Source organism: Rana temporaria, chromosome 4, assembly GCF_905171775.1.
Source record: "Rana temporaria chromosome 4, aRanTem1.1, whole genome shotgun sequence".
In the NCBI taxonomy this organism is placed as follows: Eukaryota; Metazoa; Chordata; class Amphibia; order Anura; family Ranidae; genus Rana; species Rana temporaria.
In genome coordinates this window covers 95915696-95931754 of record NC_053492.1, presented here as the reverse complement: position 1 = coordinate 95931754, position 16059 = coordinate 95915696, and the positions used below count along the sequence as shown (strand labels likewise).

The 16059-nt window shown below is 44.0% G+C and overlaps 1 protein-coding gene across 2 annotated transcripts in view; it reads right to left on the bottom strand.

Annotated features, from left to right (window-relative positions):
- The window catches only part of RNASEH1 (ribonuclease H1), a 34313-nt gene that overhangs the window by 8164 nt on the left and 10090 nt on the right, over nucleotides 1-16059 (bottom strand). For both annotated transcript variants that reach the window (XM_040348658.1, XM_040348657.1), the window contains exons 4-7: nucleotides 13967-14149; nucleotides 11842-11941; nucleotides 6585-6639; nucleotides 93-177 (exon numbers count right to left, since the gene is read on the bottom strand). In XM_040348658.1, coding sequence (XP_040204592.1) covers nucleotides 93-177; nucleotides 6585-6639; nucleotides 11842-11941; nucleotides 13967-14149 — 423 coding nt within the window. The remainder of the gene's footprint in view (nucleotides 1-92; nucleotides 178-6584; nucleotides 6640-11841; nucleotides 11942-13966; nucleotides 14150-16059) is intronic.

Genomic DNA, 16059 nt, shown 5'->3' with positions numbered 1-16059 from the left:
CGAGACATAGGCATAATAAACATATGACCAATCTGCAAATAGGACTTAGCAATGGGAATACTGTGGCAAGAATGATCCCTCGTGGCTCTTACCATTTATTGTAAACATACTGTCTGTGTACACCACAAGCTTTTTGATATTCTGGCTCTTCGCCTGTTCTACAGCTTTGCATGCTGCCTGCAGGAAACACAGTGTGTTACTTCATTTGTATTTCAATTAGTTCATAACAGTTTCAATATTTTAAAGTGCTAATACACTCAAAGTTATTATTTTGGCTCCTACTTCTTGTAATCCTAAATAAGGGTGCTTTATCTTGGAGAGAAAAAAAACACACACAACTGCAAATCTTCATGCTCAATCACCAACCAAAGGGCGCTCCTTGGACTTTGATTTGGGTTTATAAGGAGGAGGACTTTGTCCAAAGAAATTTGAGTTCAACAGCCAAAGTACGAAATAGTAACAAATGACAATCAAGTAGCAAAAAAAAAAAAAAAGGGTCACACAGTCAGAGTTATACAACAAGTCCAGGCTTCACAGTATGGGTGGTCATGAAAAATAGAGCTGGGGAGACAGACAAGCAACTACAGGGAAGACCCAAAACAAAGATTCATAAATGCAAAACAGTATAATAAAATAAAACTTTTACAGTATATCTGGAGACATTGCATCCCGATGTCCCGCTTAGCCCAGAAATGGGACAATGACGTGAGAGATGCAAGAAGGGTTAAGCACCATATCTGAATAAAATAGCCCATTAACCTCTTCCATACCGGGCAGTTATACACCCATCCATACCGGGTCTATTCTGGCACTTCTCTCCTACATGTACAAATCATAATTTTTTTGCTAGAAAATTACGCAGAACCCCCAAACATTATATATGTTTTTTTTAGCAGACACCCTAGGGAATAAAACGACGGTCATTGAAACCTTTTATCTTGCACGGTATTTGCGCAATAATTTTTCAAACGCCTTTTTTTGGGAAAAAAATTGTTTCATGAATTAAAAAAATTTAAAAACAGTAAAGTTAGCCCAATTTTTTTGTAAAATATGAAATATGATGTTACACCGAGTAAATAGATACCTAACATGTCACGCTTTAAAATTGCGCACACTCATGGAATGGCGCCAAACTTCGGTACTTAAAAATCTCCATAGGCAACGATTTGAAATTTTTTACAGGTTACCAGTTTAGATTTACAGAGGAGATCTAGTGCTAGAATTGTTGCTGGCACTCTAACGCACGCGGCGATACCTCACATATGTGGTTTAAACGGCGTTTACATATGTCGGCGGGACTTGCGTGTGCGTTCGCTTCTGCGCGCAAGCTACCGGGGACAGGGGCGTTAAAAAAATAAATTTTTATTTCTTTTTTTTTTTTATATATTTATTTCTTTTTTACACTTTTTTTTTAAATTTTTTTTTTTTTTTTATCACTTTTATTCCTATTACAAGGAATGTAAACATCCCTTGTAATAGGAATGTGTGTGACAGGTACTCTTTATGGAGAGATGCGGGGTCAATAAGACCCCACATCTCTCCTCCAGGCTGGAAAGCATGAAATCGGTGAAAAAAAATTCACCGATCTCATGCTTGTGGTTGCTTAGCAGCCGCAATCGCGGCTTTGTTTACTTATGGGACCCGGGCGTGACGTCATCACATCGCGCCCGGGTCCTCCGACGGTCATAGAGATGACTGGTGACCATCTGGTCACCAGTCATCTCTATGCTTCCTGCGAGCGCCGGACGATTCGTTCTCCGGGCCCCCGATGGCACGGGAGAGCCCGGAGAAGCACCGGATGGCGGCGGGAGGGGGGGATGTCCCCTCCCGCCGCCTGTAAGAACGATCTAGCGGCGGAACCGCCGCTATGATCGTTCTTACGTTGTGCAGAATCGCCGGCAGTTTAGAAGGATATCTGAATGATGCCTCTAGCTGCAGGCATCATTCAGATATCCACCCGGAAAGCCCAGGACGTCATATGACGTCCACTCTGAACGGCAGAAGTTCTTTGTGGACGTCATTTTACTATGGGCCGGTAGGGAAGTGGTTAAGGAGCCAGAGGAGGAAAGGGTCCAGGGTCAGTATTTTTCGAGCACAGAAAAAACAAATGCAGTCACCACATCTAAGGATCGGTAAGCTACAATATATTACATTTTTCTTTTTGCCTCTCACACCACTTTAAATATGTCTCAACGAAGCAGTTCATATAATCATTTAATGCTTAAAGTCAAATGATTACGAAAGGGGGTTGTAAAGGTTTGTTTTTTTATTTTCTAAATAGGTTCCTTTAAGCTAGTGCATTGTTTGTTCACTTACCTTTTACTTCAATTTCCCTTCTAAATGTTTTTTTTCTTTGTTTGAATTTCTCACTTCCTGTTTCTCCTCAGTAAGCTGTTCTGGCTGACTAACCCCCAGCCAGAACGACTTGGATGATGGTGTGAAGCTTACTGAGGAGAAACAGGAAGTGAGAAATTCAAACAAAGAAGAAAAAAAAACATTTAGAAGGGAAATCGAAGGAAAAGGTAAGTGAACCAACAATGCACTAGATTAAAGTAACCTATTTAGAAAAAAAACGAACCTTTACAACCCCTTTAAGTACACAAAACAGTATACACCTTTAACATTTTAAATGTTTGCATGTTCTCCCTATCCCTGTGAGTTTCCTCCAGGTACTCCGATTTCCTCCAACACTACAAAGACATGCTGGTAGGTTAATTGGTTTCTGTCTAAATTGGCTCTAGTAGGAGTCTGTATGAATGGGCATTAGGAACCTTACATTGTAAGCTCCTTGGGGGCAGGGACTGATGTGAATGTATAATTTATATGTAAAATGCTCAGCTAACATGACTATAAAAACTCTATTACTAATATGCTTACCTATATATTTTGTTTATATTACTTGAAGATAAAAAAAAAAAAAAATATTTGATACACAAAATACTGTTCTGTATTTGCCAATATAGACTGGCAAATGCACAAAAAAAAAAAAATGTAATTAACCTATTTTTTTTATTCTAATATTGTAATCATATCGGACAATAGTAGGGCCGAAACAACTAATCGATTAATCGACAACTAATCGATTATGAAATTAATCGATTACAATTTTCATAATCGATTAATCGGCCAGTAACATAATGGGGTTAAAACAACTAAAATTAGCCTTTTATAGTACAAAAAAGCAAATCGCTACTGTAAATATTACTTTCACTGTCCCACAGTAAAAAAAATTAACCCTTTAGGCTGCATTCACACCTGAGCGTCGGTCGTTCGGTCGTTTTTTTATGGCGTTTTGTCGCGCGTATTTGCGCGTTTGCATATAGCGTCGTGCGACGTTTTTGTACTTCGGCGTTTTTTATTTTAGCTAATAGGAAAAATTATCATCTTTTCATCACTTGTTGCTATGTTGGTAGATTTTTTTAATCTTCTGCATGGGCGACAAGTTCTATTTATTAAAGCGACGAAAGGCCCGTTGTCGCGCGATACGCTCAATTCGCGCGTTTCCCATTACTTTCTATGTGAAAAAAAAAACGCTCAAATACGCCCAAACCGCACGATACGCGCGACAAAAAAAGGTCCGGGACTTGTTTGAGCTTCGCACGACAGGCGTTTGGGCGTTCAGGTGTGAACAGTCACCATAGGGAATAATGTTAATTCTCCCCTCTGGCGTTTGTGAGCAGTGCGCTTCAGGCGTAAAAACGCCTAGGTGTGAATGGGGCCTTACAGTAGCGATTATTTTCTCATTTTGTACTTATTTTTTAACCCCATTATGTTACTAAACATCTCAGGCCTGGGTCACACCTCTGTTTTTTGGTGCTTTTTGCAGAAACACACTGCAGTTCATTTACATGTTTTCCTATGGGACACGTTCACATCCATGATTTTTTTTTTTCGGCTGCTGCGTATTTGGAAAGGGCAAGGACTTTTTAACGCAAAACGGTGCTATTTTTTTTTTGGTTCAATATACTTCAATGGAGAAGCTGCAGAAAAGCATGTAATGTGATTTTGCGGCAATTTGTGTTTTGTAATGTGCCCAACATCAAATTGGCCCCAAAAAAAAGTAAAAATGCAATTTTTTTTTTTTTTTTTTTAAAGGCTATTATCCGAATAATCGATTAATCTAAACAATAATCGGCCAACTAATCGATTATGAAAATAATCGTTAGTTGCAGCCCTAGACAATAGTATTAAACAGACACACTATAAATTATGCCATGTCTACTTATTATTTATCCGTTTGCGTTTAGCATGAATGTCAAAATCACTTTTCAATGTCGGTTATCAATGCATTTTAATGTAATCAAAAGGTTATTTATGGGGCAGGCTCATTTAATCATTACGTACAATGGCTCGGTTTGACTTTCTTTGAAATGTTGCACAATGGTGACCACTGCATCTCACCGACAGGTAGCAGCACACTTGGTCTGTCTAACCGCAGTCAATAAAGCCTCTAAAAGTTGTGACATCTACAATGCCTCTTTTAGCCAGAGCTTGTGTGTTCTAAGTCAACTTTACCCTACAAATCACTTGATTTTGATAAAAGTATTTTGGCAATGCTGATGCGTATACACATCTGATGTGAATCATTTGTTTTTCTGCCAAAGCATGTCCCAAATAACTTTGTATCTGACTCACTGCAATGCATGCTGCATTTGCATTCTTCAATAGCCAGCCAGTAATATTGCTGATAGCTGTGCTTGCATCTGCTTACAAGGGGGTCGGCTTTATGGTGGTAAGCAGTGATGGAAGAGAAAATATTAAAGTGGAGCTCCACCCTAAAGTGGAACTTCCGCTCATCGGAACCCTCCCCCCCTCCGGTGTCACATTTGACATCTTTCAGGGGAGAGGAGGGTGCAGATAATTGTCTAAAACAGGTATTTGCACCCACTTCCAGGGGGTCCTCTCTGCGGGTATTCTGCGGGTAGTGCGTCACTTCCTGCCCCCGCCCATTGTGTTCTGGGAAACACACGGCTCCCAGAAAACAACGGGGACCAGCGAGGACGGCGCTGCGCGACTCGCGCATGCACCGTAGGGAATGGGGCAGTGAAGCTGGAGCGCTTCACTTCCTGATTCCCTCACAGAGGATGGCGGTGGGGGCAGCAGATAGACGAGAGATTGCTTGTCTTCTGCTGCAGACGGTGCTGGACTCCAGGACAGGTAAGTGTCCATATATTAAAAGTCAGCAGCTGCAGTATTTGTAGCTGCTGGCTTTTAATATTTTTTTAACGACGGAGCTCCACTTTAAGTAAAATGGGTACATCACAGTAAGGCCTCTGGCACACAATGCATTAAGGTGAAAAAACATGTAGGTTTACAACCCCTTCAATGTTTATAAGACACTACCGATTTAGAAGAAAATATAAGAAAATTGTACCTTGGTCCTAATAATTTGAGGGAGAAGCAGGAGGCAACTATGGAGGTATGGTATGTACTCACAGTAGTCAAGGTAATTAAAAAAAATATATACATTTATTAACAAAATAGAAATAAAACTCCCATTAGGGTAAGAAATTCACATATTGAAAATAGAATCACTCTGATAAAAACTGGAAGGGAAAAGAAGTATCAACCCTGGATATTGGATTATATATTCTTCCTTGCTCAGATCTCAACTCAAGAGTTATTTGTAATTACCTTGACTACTAGGAGTCCATACCGTACCACAAAAGTCCAAAGTTGCCTCAAAAATGTCTGCTTCTCTCTCACATTACAACTAATGGGCTGTATTTTAGCTCAGTAAAAAAGATAAGCTGTACTGAGCTGCAGTGTGCAAGAGGCCTAAAGCAGGAAACAAAGCCACTCATAGAAACATAGGGCCAGATTCCCAAAGGAAATACGCCGGCGTATCTACTGATACGCCGGCGTATTTTCAAATTTGCCGCGTCGTATCTTGATTTGGAATCCTCAAACCAAGATACGACGGCTTTTGGCTAAGATCCGACAGGCGTACGGCTTCGTACGCCTTCGGATCTTAGGTGTAATTTTCCGGCGGCCGCTGGGTGGAGTTTGCGTCGTTTTCCAGCGCCGGGTATGCAAATTAGGTGATTACGGCGATCCACGAAGATACGCGCGTTCGTCGCAATCTCTTACGTCGTCGCTAGTCGGGTTTTTCCCGTCGTAAAGTTAAGGGTGCTTTTTCATGGCTTATATGTAGAACAGCCATGTTAAAGTATGGCCGTCGTTCCCGCGTCTAATTTCAAATATTTTTTTTTGCGTAAGACATCCGGGAATACGAAATTACGTTACCCATTTGAATTAGGCGGGCTTGCGCCGGACAGCTTTGCGTTACACCGCCGTAAGTTTACACGCAAGTGCTTTGTGAATCAGGCACTTGCGCTGAAAACTTGCGGCGGTGTAAAGTAGAGACGATACGTTACGCCGCCGCAGTTCTTTGAGAATCTGGCCCATAGACCATATCTGCCTAGTTCTTAGTTTGACCCTTTCCTTTAAACCTTTACCAAGGCAGAACAAGTCACCAAAAATATGTTTATAGGCAAGAGAGACAATTAATTATAGTTACAGGAAATTGCATCCGAGTGAAGCAAGTCAGGACATCCTTAAAATATATATATAATCTCAACTACCTGAATCTCGGCTCGCTGATTAGTCTGTCTTCCCATGAGTCTTTCTGCCACGTTCCTATTTAACAAAAGAAACACATGAACAGAAGCTGGGAAAAACACTGGTAACTCTTTGGCACACTGGTACACACAAAGAAAGTTAATTAAAATGCTTAGAATTGAATGAATAGGATACTTTTTTATTCTCAGTCTGGCAATGTGATCATTTTGTAAACATATTAGAACTAATTTTTAGTGGAACAAAGGCAGTTTTTAACATTTTGGCAACCCCCATTCAGATCAGTTCATCGTGGCTCACGGGTTAAGCCAACCGGCATAAAATCTAGCTTTCATAAAGGGACATTTTTATACCAGCAAATGTTGGTGACCATGTGTATTGTATTGGGGTGCTCTTCCATTTTGATATGCACAATGCCCCTGTAAATAACCTTCAGGGTGTCTGTAAGACCTATACAAGTCATGTCATGTATCAGTTTTTACTTCCAAGCATTTACATTTCCCTTCAGGAAGGGTGAATAAAACAAAAAACGACAAAATATTATTATTCAATGGACAAATTGTACACCATTACTTCTTTCACCACAGTATTACAAAATTGTAGTATTCACCCATATCTGCTAAAAATTCAAAACAATTTTGTAAATGTATATTTTTACCTTACTCTTGTTGGACAGAAATGTGCAAGGATTATTAAAGCGGATGTGCCACTAAAAAAATATATTAAAAGCCAGCAGCTACAAATACTGCAGCTGCTGACTTTTAATATAAGGACACTTACCTGTCCTGGAGTCCAGCGCCGTCCGCAGCAGATGACGAGCGATCGCTCGTCACCCTGCTGCTCCCCCCTCCATCCACGGTGAGGGAACCAGGAAGGGAAGCGCTCCGGCTTCACTGCCCGGTTCCCTACGGCGCATGCGCGAGTCGCGCTGCGCCCGCCGATTGGCTCCCGCTGTGTGCTGGGAGCCGAGTGTTCCCAGCATACAACGGGGGACGGACGGGAAGTAAGGAAAAAACCCGTCTTTTGCCCGTATCGTAGGGCCGGAAGTGGGTGCAGATACCTGTCTGTAGACAGGTATCTGCACCCCCCTCCTCCCTGAAAGGTGTCAAATGTGACACCGGAGGGGGGGGGGGTGCCGATCAGCGCGACTTCACTTTAGAGTGGAGATCCGCTTTAAAGAGGAAGTAAACCCACTCGTTAAAAAAAAAAGCACCACCTGCAAGACAAAGGCATAATGAGCTAGTATGCATACAAGGAAACTGGGGACCACTGGAAAGAGCTTCCCTGAAGTAAGACAAGACCGCCAACTCAGAAACCCCTCTAACAGAGGTAAAGGTCACTAAGGGGCCACCGTCTGAGATAGTGTCAAGAGAGAATCTCTCTGATGTTACCAAAAGGAAGGTTCCAGAAGAACCGAGAGCACCAGAGTCAAACCCCCTGCACAAACAAGGGACCCACCAGGGAACGGGCCGCAAAAAGGCCACTGAAAGAACACAGCCAAGGCTGAAATCAGCCCCCAAAAGGTGCTTTAAGCAATTTTTAGATCCACTCCAAGCTGTAAAAACAGCAGGACCCTGGACACCGAGTACGTCCGTGGACGTCACTCCTTCTCTTCGCACCAAGAGATGCAAGCCTGCCATTCGCGACGGCAGATCCCCCGGAAAAGACTACCGTGCTCTCAGCATTGTTGAGATGAACGAGTCGAGCAGACCTGGTCTCTTAACCACTTAACCCCGGACCATATTGCTGGTCAAAGACCAGAGCACTTTTTCGCGATTCGGCACTGCGTCACTTTAACTGACAATTGCACGGTTTTTAGTTTTTGCGCTATAAACAAAAGTAGAGCGACAATTTTGAAAAAATTTATATTTTTTACTTTTTACTATAATAAATATTGCCCATAAATATATAAAACAACTGTTTTTTTTCCCCTCAGTTTAGGCCGATATGTATTTTTCTACATATTTTTCATTAAAAAAAAAAAAAAAATCGCAATAAGCGTTTATTGATTGGTTTGCGCAAAAGTTATAGCGTTTACAAAATATGGGGTAGTTTTATGTCATTTTTATTAATATTTTTTTTTTTACTAGTAATGGCAGTGATCACACACACACACAGCTCCCGGTTCTCGCTCTGCAACGAGCGATCGCGTCCGGTGGTGATCGTGACACGCGCGCGGGATTCAAGAGCGAGCGGGGGGCGCTTTGCCTGCCGACGTAGAGCTACGGGCTCTCGTGCAGGAGAGCCGACCTGCCAGCCGTAGAACTGCGGCGGCTGGTCGGCGACTGTACAACAGGATGAAACATGGGACCTTGAGTCAGAGGTACCTCCTGCCCTGGCCACTGCCAGGGTAGACGAACCAAGGACGCTGAGGCCAAGCTGGAGCGATTAGAAGCATCGGGATCTCCTAAGCCTCCACTCTGTGGAGCAGCCGAGGAAGCAACTACAATGGCGGAACGACAAAAAATTGCAGATACAGACCCCACAGGGCCACCAGCACGACTGACGTGTCTGTACCAGATCACTAGACCTGGCCACTAGCTTTGACACCCTTGTGGTGGAGACGAGCGGCCAGGTGATCCATGCCCTGGGAGGCTTACCTGCAAGGGAGCCCAGCACAAAGACCAGACACCCTGGTCCAGCATCTGGCGACTCCAGTAGCCCGCCTGCTGGTATACCTTAAAGTACATCGAAGTCACTGCCGTGGCTGAAACCAGATCGGACGACCTTGCAACCTCCTCGACCACGAGGAGAAACTTAGCATGATCGCCTAAAATAGGACAAAGACCGGTAGACAGGGTCCACAGCACCTGGTGGACCCAGGTGGTCACCCACCCAGGGACTAGTCAGGCCCGATCCTGGGTAACTAGACCAGATGAGAGAGGGCACATACAGATCCACACAAGTCCACCGACTCAGACCCGACGGGACCCCCCAGGCCCACAACCCTTGAGGCTGGCATCCGTCGAAAATACTGACTAATGGAAGGAAGAAAAAAACTTCCCGGACCGAAGAGTCAAGGATCTCTGTCACCAACTCAGAAAGACTGACTAGGTGGCGCACCGGAATCTGATGATTTCCGAAACAAGCGATTTCTAACACCTGGACAGTATTTCCCCCGGAAAACCCGAGTGTGGAACTGGGCATACAGTACCGCCTCGAAGGAGGCTACCCACAGGCCCCGGACCAACAGGTGCCCGGAGAGAAGACTGATTGTGTGATGCCAATACCTTCACAGCAGACTGAAGAGTGTGCAATTTCTCCAGGGGAAGAAGGACCTTCGCCACTGAGGAGTCCGGATCAACCCTAGATACTCCAACACTGAGTCGGAAACCTAGCATGCCCAGGATTTGAACCCTGGGTCGCACACATGGAAGGCGGGCTTGCTGCCACTGAGCTACACCTTCTGGTGTTTAACACCCACCCGAATCTTCGGAGGGTCCGAATGGGAAAAACACATCCACTAGGTCTGAGACAAAAGTTGCTCTCAGAAGAAAGTCGTCCAAGTAGCCAACGAGGCAAAGCCTTGGTGTCCCAACCAAGTTAGGATAAGTGCAAGCTCCTAGCTGGAAACCCATGGTGCCGACACCAGATCGACAGGGAGGGCCACAGGCTGACAGAGACCCTCTCTCACCATAAAGCACAGAAAGAACACTGTGACATGCATGTATGCGTCCTTGATGTTCAAGGACGCCAGGACGTCCCCCGGATGGAGCGCAGCTACCAAACGAATGGATTCCATGCGGAACTACCTGACGTTCACAAAGGTATTCAGGGCCTGAGGCCCCTAGAAAACCCCAAACCTCTCGTCCTGCAGGCGAGGTAAAATTACCCCGCAGTTTAGCAAGTCCCACACTGCCCAAGGCAGACCGACGGGCCGGGAGAAGAAGAAACGAGGAAAGAACTTTGTTCTGTGGATAGGGGGAAACCCTATCTAGTACTCCGAAGAGACCACCTCGCAGACCCACTGGTCAGAGAGCAGGAAGGTTTTACCGAATTGTGAACCTGCCAGCTGCCCCCCCACCTAGAGACAGGGAGGAAAGGCTACATACATTGGCAGGATTTGGGTGCCGGCGTGATCGCTTCGCACCCAGGGACGGATTAGACCCCCAGCTGGGCCTTCGACGGCCTGGGAGGGTTGCCCATAAATAATACACACAAATAGTGTGTATGAATATTATGTAGGTGTATGCACACACCCTTGGAGGAAACCGGAGTACCTAGAGGAAACCCACGCAGATACAGGGAGCGACAATGCAAGCTCCAGGCAGATTGGTGTCAGTGTCCGATTCGAACTAATGACTCACTTACTGCCAAGTAATGGAGTTAACCACTACACCACCGTGTGCATAAAACCATTCTGAAACAGACCTATATGAGGCCCTGGACCAGCTGGTCCGCTAGCCTAATAACTTCGGGGGAGAGTGGCGAGGACTCACCACACCGGAGGAGACTGCTCAGTGCCGCTGCCCGTGTCCCGCACACCTGCTGTGTGTGTGAGGAGAAAACCGCGAGGAAGCTGTGTGAGGAGAACAGCGCTGCGCGCCGTAGAAATCAACTCTAGAGACCGAGGACTCAGGCAAGATGGCCGCTGAGCGCAGGGACTGTACTTACCCGTCCACGCGACGACTCACTGACACATTCCAGACAGGCGTACAACCGCAATGAAGGTAGCCGTCGGCCCGATCCACTGTGAGTGAGACAACACCACAGCCCAGTCATGTGCGGACCTTGGAGCAAAGCTCAATGGCCACCCCAGGAGTCATGGGGCATGTCGTGGCAGACCCAGCCTCTTTGCAAAGGTGTGCTCACGCTGGCTGGCCGAACTGAGAAGACTACAAGGATCTATAATATCCAGCCTGTCTCTCAGCCGACAGTTGATAGAAGTCAAAAAGACAAAATAAAATCTTTTCCTCGGGGCGCTGGGCCCAAAGGGAGCCATACGTCCTTCTCCTTTGCTAGGCAGAACGAAACTGAGGCTGCATGATGCAGTGAGGAGGGTTATGTCTGGAGGGACCGCCCCCTGGGCTGTTCAACTCTGTTAATGTAACATGTATTAAACTATTTAACATGTTTCTGCCTAGTCCTCTCCTGTAAACAGGGAAGATAACCCACTTGTCAAGATTTAAGGAGCTGTGTCCGTCGATGGACGATAAGAGAAAATTATATTATATATTATATAATAATAATAATAATAATAATAATAATATTATTCACTACAATATATATTTATGGGTAAACAAGAATTGTCAATCTACTTACAGAGGGTGGTTCGGTCCCCAGTAAACACCAATTCCAGCTCGTGATCTTAATTTCCCATTTCGTGAGCAGCAACCATCAGTGTAAACCACAGTGGCATCTCCTGCCAATAAAATCCACATGTAGCATTACATCTACCTTGTTATCACTATTAGACTGAACGTCAACTGCAAGACAAACTAGTGAGATATTGTCACTGGGTCATACAAATCAAACTACCCTTACAGCTGTAAAGCAGGAATCATTCCAATCCTAACATGAACCCTCAAACAAACTATGCAAACAATGACCACACTGCACCCCCCACTCCTCATGTGTTAGTTCTTGGATCTGGCAACAGGTCATTCAGGCACTGAGCACTGCATTGTGGGATGGAGAGGCATTGTCAATGATTGCTTCATGTTTAGAAATTTGAATTGTATATAAGTTTGGGCACAAGTACTAGGGAAGTGGGAATGGGTACTAAGGATTTTATTCGGATAGTATGCTTGCTTCTTTGTGAGGTCTCTTTACGCCGTCTGACTCTATGGCATATTTATTTAAAACTTAATTTTGAAATGAATTTATATACATTTCCAGGATACATTTGGCCATGCAAAAATTACTCACTCTGGCAATATCCCATTCGTGGCATTTCACATACTGGTCAGAGCTTCCTTACCCCTGTATAGAGGAAGCCCATGATAAAACAGTGATGGCTGGGTGTCCTGAATTAGCAAAGGTTGCTTGATACCATAAAGGGGAACTTTACCCAGGATACAAATCTACAAGTATGACCATCTGTGTTATATTCAATTATATGCAGTGTCAGTGTTTTACTGTGAACTGCAATAGGTCTAAAAAAAACTGCAGGTGAACATTTGCATCAGCCCCAGGCAGCCGATGCATCTAAAATCAGATAATAGCTATACATTTTGCATGGGTATTTTGCTTTAAAATCCCAGGGAGCGTGAAGTTACTGGTGGTCTGACTTGTAGGGGTAGGAGAAGCATGGCAAAGAGTGAACGGGAATCAGATAAAAAAAAAAAAGTGTATCTAAAACTCAAACATCTAATATATTAGGACCTACGAGTCCAGAGATGTGATGGCTGCATTAGACATTTTTTTCTCTAGTATTTACACCTGGTGATCCTGCCAGTAACACGCTTGCTGCACTAGGTTGTCAATGCTGACACACCATACTGTATTTATGGAAAAGCATCCTAAGACAGGACTACAGAACCTTCCCCTCTCCTACTTTACACAAATGGGATGAATTCTGTAGTCCACAGGCATAGCTGGGAACAATGTAACTCATAAGAGTGCAATACAGACTAATGCCGCGTACAGACGGTCGTTTTATGCACTGTAAAAAACGACGTTTTCAAAAACGATGTTGCCTACACACCATCGTTTTTTCACAATGCTCTAGCAAAGCGAGGTTACGTTCACCACGTTTTTCCATTGAAGCTCGCTTCATAACTAACTTCTGGGCATGCGCAGGTTTAAAAACGTTGTTTGAAACGTAGTTTTTTGCTACACGGTCAATTTCTGTGAAGTAAAAAACAACGTTTTGAAAAACGACACATAAAATTGAAGCATGCTTCAATTTTTTTTTGTCGTTTTTTACAAGACATAAAGCGACGTTTTCCCCCACACACGGTCAATGAAATTGACGTTTTTAAAAACGTTGTTTTTTTACATCGCATAAAGCGATCCTTTGTACGCGGCATAAGAGCGCAGGAAAATGTCAGCTGACAGGATCTACAGTTAATTTTTTTTTTTACATTTATCCTAAAACTTTTCAATTATATATTCAACCAACCAGAAGTGATAAGTTAATGGTTATGGTTTATAATCACTTTAAAGTAATCTGATCTAAAGTGGAACGTAAAAGTAAACTTATGTCCAGTTTGTATAGATGTGTGTCCTTGCTGAAAGATGTTCTTGGACTTCACAAATGTGTGGAAACAAAAATTGTTGTAATGGGTCAGGATGTAAAGTGTAATCGCCTCAACATGAACACAACTAGAAATAGAAACACATTAAACCCATTCTAGCCAAAACTCGTACAAATAAGGTTGGTCCGATTTTCTTTTTCGTAAAAATAAATAAAAATATATATTATTATTAATAAATTATATTATACCCATTTGAGAAAATGACTGTCCAAACAATGGCGGTAAGGAACTAATCTCTATCATTTTGGTTCTTTTAGGTGAAGGCGGGTTCTTAGTAGAACTTGAAGGTTGAAGAGGCCTTTTGGCACAGAATGAAGGCTTTACATGGCACTGCTTTTCTTTGCTTGTGGAAGGAATCGGTGTGTCACTACCTGGAAAAAAAATGCAATTAACTATTATTTAGGCAAGGCCAGCAAACAATCCCTACTTCAGAACTTCAGATATCAATAAATTATTTTTTTTAGTCACTTGCAAAGTGATGAGGGGGTGTGGATTTTCACAGTTCTGGCTTATAGAGCGGTGGGTCGGCAACCCGTAGATAGTAATCCACACGTCGACCACGGGTGGGTGATGGGTAGATCACGAACACTCCTCTGCTTTGCCGACCCCGCACCTCACCGCAAGTCTTTGCTTGCAGCCTCCTTTGTTGTGCTCATCCTTCCTCACAGCACAGCCGAAATCGGAAGGCAGCACAGCTCAGAACGGAGGGCGGGTGCTGGTCCAGGTAGCTTTTCAAGTGATTGGGTGCTGACGGCCCTAGCAACCAGTCGCCAGCTTGCGAATGTTATCTATGGCATCCCCAGCTCCTGCCCTCTGCCCAGACATGTGCTGCCTCCCACTTCGGTTCTGTGTTTACCCCCATAGGTAGGAGAATGAATCCACTGCTGTGTGTGTTGGGATGGGACAGTGGGTGATGTTAAGCGGGCAGGAAATATTTGGGGGGGGGGGGGGGCGTGGCTGTGGAGGGCACTATTGTGGGAAATAAGGGTATGATGTATAAGGGGCAGAAAGTACTACTGTTGAGGGGAGGCGCAGAGGACACTGCTATGAGGAGGGGGGGGGGAAGAGGTCATTACTGCGTGTGTTGGAGGGGGGCGCATCAGCATAAGGCTGCTTGGGTCGCCTTAGGGTGCCAGGATGATAAAATCCGAAACCCCAGCCACTTACAGCTGAGACACCTGATATGTCCTCAAAGCGCGCCCCCCCCCCCCCCACACTTAAAGGAATTGTAAAAAATAAGTACTGTACAATTTAATAAAAAATGGTAGAAATATTTAAAAAAAAAAAAGTAAAAACTACCGACACTGTCCACTTTTAAGGAAGGCAAAGTTTATATTTTTACAGTGATGTTTTATTATATGTTTCAAAGTGTTCCTGAAATATGTTGCAGGGGGGTGTGCCTATCAACATTGTCACTGCTGATTGAGATCCCTGTAGCTCGTCAATCAGCACCTGGCCACACCCAGCTCTGCCCTCTGCATTCTGGAGGCACAGCAGGGCTTCTGTTGCAGAAACCCTCAGTCTGTGAGCTGCAGCATCTGGGAGGTGAGCATGTGAGACACAAAAGAATGATTTTGCTTACAGTAGGTAAAGGCAATTTTTTTGTTTCACTTATGAGGCTTGTGCATCACACAGTAACTGGATTTTGGACTTGTTTGGACTGTCACACAAAAACCTTTAGCTGTACTTTGATAATGTGGAAATGGCTAGGAGCACTAGTTTAATGAGCCAGTTAGGTAAAGATACAAGAGAGTATGTGAGATATGATTTTTTATACTGTCTCCCACATGATCCAGGCATACAGTGCAGACCAGTCAGATTTTACCAAAAGGAAACGATATCCAAAAGATTAGAGATCTGGGCACCTAACGGTCGGCAAGTGGGTTTTAGGACTTTTATAGCCATGCACAAGCATACTACAAATTAACAATAAAGCAGATACATCAGCTTCCTCCAATCAAAAAGGTCTACAGCAGTAAGGCAAGTTAAAACCAACCCAACAGGGTTTTCGTATCTGAAGACTCCTTAGTAGAGTTGAGCGGACACCTGGATGTTCAGGTCCGGGTCCGAACCCGAACTTTAAAAAAAAAGTTCGGGTTCGGGAACCCGAACTCCGAACCCCATTGTAGTCAATGGGACACAGACTTTTAGAAAAAAAAATGCACGGAGGTCCCCGCAAATTCAATAACCAGACCCTTTAGGTCTGGTATGGATATTAAGGGGAACCCTGCCGTCAATTTAAAAAAAAAAAATGACGTGCGGTTCCCCCTAAATATCCATA